The sequence below is a fragment of the Arvicanthis niloticus genome, chromosome 12 (genome assembly GCF_011762505.2).
Source record: "Arvicanthis niloticus isolate mArvNil1 chromosome 12, mArvNil1.pat.X, whole genome shotgun sequence".
Lineage (NCBI taxonomy): Eukaryota > Metazoa > Chordata > Mammalia > Rodentia > Muridae > Arvicanthis > Arvicanthis niloticus.
In genome coordinates, this window is record NC_047669.1 from 41,390,165 (window position 1) to 41,402,613 (window position 12,449).

At 37.6% G+C, this 12,449-nt stretch overlaps 1 protein-coding gene across 1 annotated transcript in view; it reads right to left on the reverse strand.

Annotated features, from left to right (window-relative positions):
• The window catches only part of Adgrg7 (adhesion G protein-coupled receptor G7), a 61,924-nt gene that overhangs the window by 43,857 nt on the left and 5,618 nt on the right, over nt 1-12,449 (reverse strand). Inside the window, 3 exon segments of the mRNA XM_076943024.1 lie at nt 1,476-1,588; nt 4,622-4,732; nt 6,154-6,267. Of these exon segments, the coding sequence (XP_076799139.1) occupies nt 1,476-1,588; nt 4,622-4,732; nt 6,154-6,267 (338 nt within the window).

Sequence of the window (12,449 nt, forward strand, 5' to 3'; positions counted from 1 at the left end):
GAAAAAAAAACCATTCAACAGCCAAGTCTCAGTGCTGGGCACACTGGTGTTTTAAGGTGTGATCGTACATAATTTATAATAGGAAACGGTTCTGTAAGCTGAGCTCCCACAAATCACTTAAAGACTTAGAGAGGTTTAGAAGCTTAAGTTTGCACAGCTTGGAGATTGAAGGGTTGAAAGTCTAATACTAGCTTGTCAGATTCCAGAATCTGCACTCTTTCTTTCAATGTGTGATTGACAGCTACCTGCACATCCTATTTCCCATTTCCAACCCACCCACATCCTGGCCATCTGTGATAAGGAAGGTGCTATGGTGGTTCATTGTGGATTTTAAACTCAGCATCTGCTTGGTGATGGTCCCTGGCAAAAGCATCTCACACAAGAGTTCTAACTTTTCCTCACCTATAATAACATTTATCTGTGGTGTTTAAAACTTAAACATGATTTCAAAAAACTTAGTAGTATTCTTAAAATGTTTTAAATGGTACAGGGACATCCCCATTTAACCAGAGTTTTGTTTACATTTTATATATTTATTGGTTTTGGTGTTACAATTCAGAAGTGATCTACTCAGTACTAACAACACATGGAATTTTTATTTGGCCTTTTCCTATATGCTAACGACATGAAAATGTGCTGCACTTTCATGATTCTGGACAGCAGCAAACCACAGCTTCTAGTCATTCACAAGATGACGAGGATAACTGACAACTTCAGAGAGTACGCTGCACTGGTTAACCATGATGTTGAGTAGATTGGGTGATTTAAGTACATTTTAAATATACAATGGGCTTCTCAGGTCTTAATCGAATTTTATGTCCAGGATCATCTGAATTTGGTAGCATTGGTGACATTAGCCGTAATTACCTTTAGTATGGAAATTGTATTCAATTTGATAAAGAAGAAAGAAGATAGATATAAAATACCTGCACAAAGAAGTACCTGCATCACAGTCTCAGCTTCTTCCTCTTCTTGCATGCTCATACAAGTGAGCACTTCCATGCATGCTCAATTGTCTGTTCCTCAGCCCATGTATATGAAGATGAATGGAAGCTTGTCTAGTCATAAATCCTTATTTTACTAGCTCATGGATATAGCCCTAAGACTAGTGTCAATATGAAGTTGTCTGTGTCAAAGGATCATGAATTGTTCAATTTTTTTTTTCATTCATTTTAACAGAGTGGACTATCTTTGGTTTATGAAGCCAGGGCTCTATGGTCAGTCAAAGTTTGAGCAGTCTACAAATCTAAGGCCATTTAAGATATTTTCTAGGCTACCATTTGCTGAAACAAAATGTCAACATTAAACAGATGTTGACTTTAAGAGAATAAGAATGGTTTCACTTATTGGTTTTGTGATTTATAATTTGATAGATTTAAAGCATTGATTTTGACCATTAGGTATGTGAAGACCAAAGAGTTGGCCTAGACTTAAAATGTATCCCAGATATCCAGTGGATGGGCTAGAAGGCATACCTGCGTCTCCAGCGTCTCTAGATTTACTTCACAATTTCCTATTGTAACATTTTGTACTTCTATCTCTCCATACTCAGAAACACCACACAGCCGAGTTGCTTTAGGATTGCCCGCTTCAATAAAAAGGAAAAAAAATGTATTAAGCCAGACATGAAAATCACTGCATGCATGCTTCATGGGGGTGGGAATCTGCTGGGCACAGCATGTATTCACTCTTGAATCTGGGTGACCTGTGATTGACCTTGATCAATGGAGTGTGGTGGAAATACATGACTTCCAGCACCTGGGCCTCAGACATTCTCGCAGTTACAGTCTCCACCATTTTAGGATGCTAGAATGCTTTCCTATGGTAACATGAGGAAGTGAGTCTGATGCCTTCGAGACAAACTATTTACTGCTGAATTGAGGTGCTGTAGCTAACGGTTATCATGTATGTTCCCCAAACGAACGTTCTGGCTGCCACAACCAACCCACAAAATGGTGAGCAACCTAAAGCATGGTTGCTTTAGGATGAGAATTTGGAGTTATTTTAATCTCCAGTAATAGAAAAACCAATTGCTACAGTATTCTGCCCAATTGTCTTGATTTTTAAAATGGGACTTTCTGCCATGACCAGTTGCTAGTTACTCCCCTCTTTGTCCAAAGAAAATTTACTTTCTAACACATAGGAATGAAATAACTTTGAACCTGACACAATGAAGTTGTACTATGTTGAGACCAGAACCGATATGAAAATGTCTTGCTGGCTATTAAATTATATGTTAATCCTTTATCTCTGTGCAAATCTGGGCAACTCCCAAAAGACAAAGAATTCCAGAGTATTGCCACAAACGCTACATAGTCTTTTGGCTCTCAGTAAAGCATTTCCTTGGGCAGTTTTGTTTCCTCAGATCACATGAACTTTCTACCTCATTGCCATCCGATTACTAATGATTACATAACAGGTATAGGTAAAATCATAAGTAAAGGGGCAGCCAATCACGTGGGAAACTTTTTCTCAGGGTCAGTATTAAGGCAGCTGCTTTTTGAGAAATGGTAAGAGATGTTGATATCAAAAACTGCTTTAATGACACTTAAAATAGGTTGGAGTTTACATTAATTTATATGATCACTATACCTCTACAGCAAGACATAATACAAAGTTTTAACACATATAGAATTTATATGTTTTAAAAAGCCATTATCAAGTGTGCCTCTTCCATTATTCATTGAATTATGAATATATTCAAATATCATTGAAATGCACTGTAATCACTTATTATATAAAACAATTAAGAATTCTTAATATAGAATTAAAAGTGGATTTGTTAACAGTTGAAATATAGACCTTTAAAATGATATAGACTCAGTCTGAAATTCAAGGGTATATATAATAAACATTTTCATAATAGTTGCTCAAGAATCAGATAAATGTCAAACAAAAGATGATACTGTGACTCTTAGCATCCCCAAAATATTACATCAAACAGCTGTGATGACCTTCATGGATACATTTTTTTTCCAATTCATAGCATGCAGCTATGCTTTGTAAGTTGTATCTGGTTTATAAAGCATAAAAATGTAAGGTAGATACAATAGAGAAACTGAAGAAAACAGTTACCTATAAGCATGCTATACAGTATAGTATTGTCTATAAAACATACATAGTAATAACAAATATATTGACATGTTCCTTTAGCTTTCTGAGATATTAAGAGGCTTATGTTGTCTAGTTTTGTGTCAACTTGACACAAGCTACAGTCATCTAAGAGATGGGAACTTCATTTGAGAAAATGTTCCCATAAGATCTGACTGCAGATAGACTTGTAGGGCATTTTCTTAATTAGTGATTGATGGGGAAGGTGCAGCCCATACTGGGTGGTGCCAACCCTTGGCTGTAGTCCTGAGTTGTAGAAGAAAGCAAGCTGAGCAAGCCAGTAAGCAATACTCCCTCGTGGCCTCTGCATCAGTTCCTGCCTCAAGGTTCCTGCCCTGTTTGAGTTCCTGTCCTCATTGCATTTGATGATGAACTGTTATATGGAAGTGTAAGTGGAACAAGCCCTTTCCTCCCTAAGGTGCTTTTGGTCATGGTGTTTCATCATAGCAATAGTAACCATAACTAAGAGAAGGCTGGGAAGGACATATATTAAGCATAGGATGGATCATGGACAAGTGAGTGATCACTTATAGATTAAGTAAAGAATTTAGGAAAAAAATCCTAAAATGTATTTAGAATTCCAGTGTGGACTGGATATACACAAAAGTTAATATTTAAATAAAATATGAAATTCTTCTCACTGTTACTGATGATAGATAGCTTTGCCAAGCATTCTTGTAAATGGGTTTTAAAGTGACTGCATTCTTGAAACATCCAGTCTTTAAGAAATGGGGGGATACTGGCAAAGCTGATAAGATACAAATTAATGTAGTCAAGAGACAGGTAAAACATTTAGATAAAACTACATGGCCAGTAGGCTCTAGTTATTATGAAACAGCTCTCTGGATGAATCAAGTCGACACTCAGAACATTGTTCTCAGTGTGGTTCTAATATAAATTATCTACATTCTGACTCTTGTCTGGAAACATATCAGAACCAGAACATCTTCCCCTTGATTCTTGAAATGCCTCAAACACACAGGGTTGTCATACTATTGAAAGCATCATGAAACTAGAAATATACCATGTCGAATAACCAAAGTGACAAAAAAAAAAAAAAAAAAAAAAAAAAAAAAAAAAAAAAAAAAAAAAAAAAAAAAAAACTACTCACAACAGGCCTATTCCATTTAGTCTCTACTTGGAAAGACATACATTTTAAAAGGTACAGAAAAAAATCTGTAATATACATTGATTTAAAATAATGTATACAAATGCTATAACTCACAGAATGGATATTTATTTCAACAAATGCCATACAGAGTAAGCTAGAGAAAAATTTTTCCAATTAAACACAGACAAGGAAGAGTTTGGAAACAAGTGATCCACATTAAAGTTTTTAGGGAAATTATGATTCTATGCAGTTCTGTACTAACCTTCAAACACTGACGTTAAAGTAAGCTAAGACTTTCCTTTCTGCCCTGTCCAGAGACCTAATTATTGGGGTAATGGCGGATATGACTTAGTCTAATCATTCTTGTGATAAAACAGAGATTCCAAGGGATACACATACCATTTACAGTTCCCAGTTCACACGTTTCCAAAGAAGGTCCATATCTGCCCACTGGGATTCTGCCAAAGGTGAGATTCATTTCCATGTAGGTACTATTTTCACAGAAATTAGCTGTAATGGAAACAAATTTCTCTAATAGTAAATTATATCTTTTATTTTTGAAAACTGAAAATGGATAAAAGATGAAGTTCAGAATCTTTGCAGTGTAATTGAAAACAGACTCAGTCAACGGACCAGTTCATTTTCCACACTTTCTATCAGCTTACATGTTTTGCCATTAGAATAGACACACTAGCTAACAGGGTTCTGTCGCAATGTACACCATACAGACTTGGATTAGAGGGAAGGCATGGGCACGAACACAAGCAAGAAGTATATATTGATTAGTAATGATCTAGAGAATTGCCTGATGGCAAAGGAATTTATGAGACTTTGGATCAAAGCAAAAAGGACAAAATCGTGGGAATGTAGGATGCATTAGCTGGGAGGAATAGAAGCAATTAATGAGAGTAGATGGGCACACTCTATTCCAAGCTGGAAGTATGAGAATTAAAACTGTTGGTAACTACACCTAGATCCAGAAACAGCTTGAAATGGGATTCTGACATCATTTATTAACATCAAACCATAAACTTAATAACACAGGGGAAAGGAAAGGACTGAATTACGCATATATTTAGGCATATTATTAGATAGACTCATCGTGATTCAAAAATGAAATATGCTAAAACTCTGTCATTTGAAAGAGAGTCAAATAGCATATAATCCTTTGAAAGGACTTGCAGAAACTATATTGCTAGTTGTTCTGGATTAAAAGGCTGGAAGCAAAAGAAAAATTATACCTGGGAATTATAGAAAAAAATGATATTTAGAAAACGGGCAAAGTGTCTCCATCATAAAGAGCCTAAGAGGAAAACTTGGTTTTGATTGTTGAAAGGAAAAAAAAACCTCACATTTTTAGCATTTATAATATTTTTCATGTATGTGTGGATGCTTGTGTTTTATTATTTGGCAGTTTTATACAATTACACAATAAACATTAGATTTTTCCCATCTCCACTTTCCTTCTTACCCTCATCCTCTAAAATCCCTTTCCCAATCAGTCCTCTGCCTATTTTCATGCCTTCTTTGAGTGTTTGATTCTCTGAGTTTAATTAGAATTTCTTGCTCAGGAGCATGAATGAGAGATTAGTTACTGGGGTAAGGACAAATTTATCAGTGGCTCCATCCCTGGAGAAAATGATGTCTCCTCCCCTAACAACAATTAACTCTCAATAGTTCCTTAAGGAGAGAGTGAAGTCTCATAAGAGCTCCTGGTGTCCATGATGAAGTGTAGACAGATCAATCCTGTGCAGGTCTTGTGGAGATAACCACAGCTGTGGTGAATTCATGCATTCTTAGGGCTATCATCATTATGCATATTGTGTCTATAGCTAAAACTTCTAGTTTTTTTGTTTTTGTTTTTTTTTTTGCTGTTGTTACTAACAAAAGGCTCACCAATATGTCATTATAGTATTAGTCAAGTAACTTACCAATTGTACATCTCAGCCCTTTCCACTCCTCAGTACAAATGCATCTGCCATTTTGCCAGGTTCCACCATTCCTGCAGAACTGTACAGGTGTGGTTGACACAGAAACAGATATCCCTGAAGGAGCAGAAAAAAAACAGAATAGTATGGGAACTTGTCAGTTTCTCTTTTCAAGTCTGTAGCCCTTTAATTTACATATGCAAAACCAGATTGCATTGCTGGAAATATCCATTATAATAGCCTCATCAGTATGCAACATTATGGATACTAAAAAGATACTTTAAGACAGAGCCTCTAATGGGAATCTTCTAAGAGGAAATAAATGATACATAGATAGAGAAATAGTAGATAGACAAACAGACAAGCATGTAGATTTCCAAATACTATTTGGATACTGTGCTGTCTAATTTTATGTCAACTTGATACAGGCAAGAGCCATTTGAGAGGAAGGAACCCCAGATGACTAAACGCCTCCATAACATTGGACTGTAGGCTAGCCAGTAAAGCATTTTCTTAATTAGTGATTGATGAGGGAGCACTCAGCCCATTGTGGGTGGTGCTATTCTTGGGCTGATGGTCCTGGGTTCCATAAGAAAAGAAGCTGAGCAAGCCATGGGGAGCTGGTAAGTACCCCTCCTCCATGGCTACTGCATCAGGCCCTGTCTTGTGGTTCTTGTCCTGATTGAAATCCTGCCTTCAGTGTTCCTGATGATGAACTGTCACACGGATCTGTGAGTGAAACAAACCCTTTCCTCAAATTGCTTTTGGTCATGGCATTTTGTCACAGCAATAGAAACCACTGAGACAAATACAAAGGAAATAATGAGGACAGAGGTCACATCACTAAGGAAGACTTTCCTAAAGAGGCAGTATTTGAATTAGACTGAACAATTAAATCAAATAAAGTCAGATAAAAACTAGTGGCCTAAATTAGAAGCACAGAAAGAGCTTCCAATCAAAGGGGGTGGGTTGCTCAGCAGGTAAACTGCTTCCTGTGCAAGCCCGAGTTCAATCCTCAGGACCCTTGTGGAAAAATCAGTCATGGTGGTACCCACTTCCAGTGGCAGGAAGGCAGATACCGGCTGATGTCTGGGCCTCACTGGCTAGACAGACTCATTGAATCAAGGAGCTTCAGGCCAATATGAGAGCCTGTCTCAAAACACAATGTAGATGGGACTTAAGGTTTGACAACACTAGAGGTTGAGCTCTGATCTCCACAGGTAGGCATGTGCCATACCACATGCAACTGCACACAGACATGACCATGCGCTCATGCTCCAATGCATAGTATAGCATAGTATAGCATCACAAAGCACGGAGAGTTCTCACATGTCCCAACAACAGAATAGAATGTACACAATAGCAATGGTCCTATGTGACTCTAACATATATCAAGCTGACATAAAACTAGCCAGCACATATACTCCTTTAAAATAATTACAAATTAAATCAAACAACAAATAAAACAGATACCACTTGACCAAGTAAGATTTATCCCAGAAATAATTGGTTGGATGAAATATATATGTATGTGTATGTATGTATATGTATACGTATATGTATGTATATTTGCAACTTTGGGACATGCAACTATATTTGAAGGGCAAAAATAGTACTAAATAAGAATTATAAAATATAAAATAATAATAAATATAAAAAATATAAAATATGAAATGCATTTAATCTAAATTAAAAACTGCTGCTCATCAAAATGTATTTTTTTTCAGATAAACAAAAATAGTCACAGAGTTAGAGAAAATATTTGTGAGTGTGTGTGTGTGTGAGAGAGGGGGGGGATTAAAGTTACAAGTTAAATTGAAAGTTAGAATTGTAACTTATGGGCTGGAGAGATGGCTCAGTGGTTAAGAGCACTGACTGCTCTTCCAGAGGTCTTGAGTTCAATTCCCAGCAACCACATGGTGGCTCACAACCATCTGTAATGTGATCTGCTGCCCTTGTCTAGTGTGTCTGAAGAGAGCAACAGTGTATTCACATCCATACATCCATCCATCCATACATACATACATACAATAAATCTCTTTAAAAAAGAATTGTAACTTAAAAAGAATATATATTCATAATAAGAGTACAGACACAGTTTTTATTTTTAATGAGTAAAAGTGTTGAGTGGACACTGTTAAAAAGACCAACCATTACGACAAGAAAATGCTCTGCCTTTAGTCCTTAGAGAAACAAGGTGTGATGGTTTTATATGCTCTGCCAGGAAGTGGCATTATTAGAAGGTGTGGCCCTGTTGGAATAGGTGTGTCATTGTGGGTATGGGATATAAAACCCTGACCCTAGCAGCCCTCAGATGGAGATGTAGAACCCTCAGCTCCTCCTATACCATGCCTGCCTGGATGCTTCCACGTTCCTGCCTTGATACTGGACTGAACCTCTAAATCTGTAAGCCTGTTACAATTAGATGTTGTCTTTATAAGAGTTGCCTTGGTCATAGTGTCTGTTCACAGCAGTAAAACCCTAAGACACAGACTTTAGGGGAACACTGCTTTACTCCCCACTATAATAAATAAGTCACCTATTGCATGAAATAGAGTTCATACACAGACTACTCTAGAACACCCAGGTGATGTTTGAGAAAGGGGCAGTACGTTCAGTGCAAAAAAGCTAATTTCCCAACAAATGTTGCAGGAAACATCTGGAAACATAAAAGCAAAAACTGATCTAAACACAGATCTTCAGCTTTCAAAAATTATTTCATCAACTTTGTAGTTTGCATAAAACTAATAGAAGAAAATCTTGGTGGCCTTGGGAGCAGCATAAAATTTTAGCTGTCTTATGAAGACCACTAAAGTAAATACATGAAACTTCAAAACAATTCTGTGATATCTATCTATCTATCTATCTATCTATCTATCTATCTATCTATCTTCTATCTATCTATCTATTCTATCTATTTGAGACAGGGTTTCTCAGTGTAGCTCTGAATGTCCTGGAACTCTCTCAGTAGACCAGGCTGGCCTCACACTCAGAGATCTGCCTGCCTCCACCTTCTGAGTGCTGGGATTAAAGGCATGTGCCGCCACCACCTGGCTCTTAATTCCTAAAGCTCAAATGATTATGGTGTAAGTGATAAAGTACAGTCTGTCCCTGTGTAAGCCGGAGAAAGAAGGTCAGAATAAGTTAAGATAGATTTTTATCTGAAAAAGAGAAATAGAAGAGAATAAAAGAAAACTTCAGCAATCTGTGGGGGGAGGGAGACAGGATGAAAGGATCCCAGAAAGCAGAGGTGGGGGCGGGATGGGGCGGGGGAGACATGTGTTGCAGAGAATTACATGTTAATCCAACCTCAGCACTGGCACGGAGCAGAAGCAGAAGCAGAAGCAGAAGCAGAAGCAGAAGCAGAAGCAGAAGCAGAAGCAGAAGCAGAAGCAGAAGCAGAAGCAGAAGCAGAAGCAGCAGCAGCAGCAGCAGCAGCAGCAGCAGCAGCAGCAGCAGCAGCAGCAGAAGCAGAAGAAGCAGAAGCTGCTTTCAGAAGGTAAACTAGATGGAAATCTAGAATCCCATGTTCAAGACGAGCTCACAGGCCTATAATCCTACTAGAAAGACCAGGAGTTCAAGGTCACCTAAGCCTAGGTTAGCTACCTGCTTACACGGACTACATGAGACCCCCATCTCAAATCCACTACCATAACAGGAAAGTTAGATCATAAGAATTATTCACTGTTTCAGTGGCACAGGGAACAGAAAATTTCTAATCTCCTTTTTATGGCTAAGGTGACTCCCGAAGGCTTTAGGTGTCACACTGGTGGCTTGGGTCCAGCTTCTGCACCCATAACCTCTAGAGTTTATGACAGTACCTACTTATCATTATGGTATCTTTACAGTTTTTCTGTCCCTTGGAATTACCCTTAAGAATGGAAGCCAGTTGGTGTGCTTGAAAATTTAGTTACAATTTGAATACACCCAAGAAGCAGGAAGAAACATCCACCCATGCCTAGTCAGTCATTCTGGCTTTTAATAACAAGTCTTATTAGAGAATATTTTGAATCAAGGTCATAGCTTGTGTCTCTAAATCTCAGAACATTCCTAAAGACTAGAAGGTTAATAAGTATTTGCTCAATGGCTTCTCTGACACTGGAATTCTAGTTAAGGATATCTAATTCAAGATGGACTATCCACTTTTCTGTTCTTATGGTACGTTTGACTCTCTGTACTCCCCACTTCAGAATCTTAGCCTCTAAAGTACTCAAATGACACAAAATGTCACCCAAAGTAGTACTGACATCTTTAAGGCTCTATCATAGACATACATATATGTGAAAGATGTAGTTTGTTCAGATAATTACTTGTACAGTTGACTCAAAAAGGAAGACATTAGGCTGGTCATGTTTAGTAAAATGCATTCATTGTAGAGAAAAGCAAGGAAGAAAGAAACCCTGAAAGATATATGTAAATGAACACACAAAGTATATCTTTTGTTAAGATAAAGGCTGTTTGATATCAGCTACTGGATTAACTTCTTCAGTAAACATAATAAGTATTTTAATAAGCTTTCTTCTTCTAGTGAAGTAGCATAGATAATGAAAACAAATATTCCATGGCTGTTTTTGAAGCTCTTTCTGTTTCTCTTTTCAGTTAGTCAATTTCACTTAATGATTAAACCTCCTGTGGAGTTTTGGTGTGATAACTTGAGTTTCAATCCAAAGGTCCAACATGGCTCAATGGTATCCACACTAGGTATAATTCAAGGACGAAACTGTTCAGCACTGAATGACATAAAACTTCATAAATTAGAGAACATTTGCCCGTGCGTATTGACTACTTACAAGATACAAGTCATCATCTTAAATCTCCAAGTGCATTGACTCACTGAATTCTCAAGATAGTTTCACCGGGCAGAATTTCTTACACTAAGGGGGAAACTGAGGCATGGAAATACTGACTACAGTGCCCAGTCACTTGGGTAGTAAGCAGCCATGTTGAGATTTAAAGCAAGGTAGTCTGGCTCCAGTGGTGTCTTCCTTCTCACAAAAACACAGTCCTGGCCACAGAATGCAGGAAGGATCTTTAACTGATTATCAGCAAAGTCTGGCCCACCCTGAATCCACTAAGCCAAGAGTCCATCTTCGTTATTTAAGACAATGGCTTTTGAAATGGGATCAATAGACATCACTGATTCATATGTTAAGACAATCCAGGTCACTGTCCCTCAAGTCACTTGCACAATAAAACTTATCTATTGAATGAGACTCCCTTTGTTTTCATGGATAAATTTGTATTTAAAAAATATTCAGTGCATGGACATTTGAGGAAACAGGAAAGGGGGAAGGAGGAACACGACAGAGACTAGTAACTGGAGAACTGAAAGCGAACAGCACCCGTCACCTCAAACACACTTTCCTCTGTTCATAAGACAACATCTCTGGACTGTTGTAGATTTTTAAGACTAAAATGATCCTAGTGTTTCAGGATCCGTTGCAGGAGTTAGATTTATTACTGAGTCTGATTCTGCAGGAAGTACTACATTTAGTAAAAGGAAAGAAAGATGATTTTTCTGAGCAGCAGTAAACTCACCTTGATTTATCCTGATAACATTCATTTTCTATTGAAAGAGAATTATGAGTGCTATAAAGTCTGACCTTGGGTTTGAGACTATATAAATCTTCTGTAGCCCATTGTTAGGCAGCTGAGGAACAAGTCTGTTCTGTAATGGGAAAGGAAGTTTATATCTGGAGTAGGGAAGGAACAGAAAGCATGGAATTCTTAGAGCTAGAACCGTAGAATGCAGTTAACAAGACATTGCCATTTTGTGTTGAGGTTCAGATTCCCTCTCATAATAGAAATCAAAGAAATCATCTTACTATTGTATTGTGAACATCTGGGTATATTTATATTGGGATTAGCTCAAGCTTGTAAATATCAAAGGAGAGAAATGCAATTAAATCCACATTCATATTTAACTTTAATCGTCAAGTGTGCTGGGTCTCAAAGCCACCCTACTCCTTGTATTGTAAGCCTCTTGCTGTCAGACGCATGAAGCCAACCACTGTAGATCTCTTATGTCTATCACTTATAAAAACTATATTAGACATTTTTTATGAAGACCTAATGTGAAAGGGCTGGGGTTCTGGAAGTACATAGATCTCTTCCAGTATAAATGTATCCTGCAAGATTGCTGACCATATAGGTAAGCAAAAGGCTACTTGTAAAGGGAAAGATCTTAATGAATCCTGGTGTCTCATGGTCATATGCCACATGTATTAAAGCAGCAGAAAACCAAAAGTAGTATCTTTGAAGCGTCTACATTTGCATCTCTCTTGCTATTTTGAAGGAAA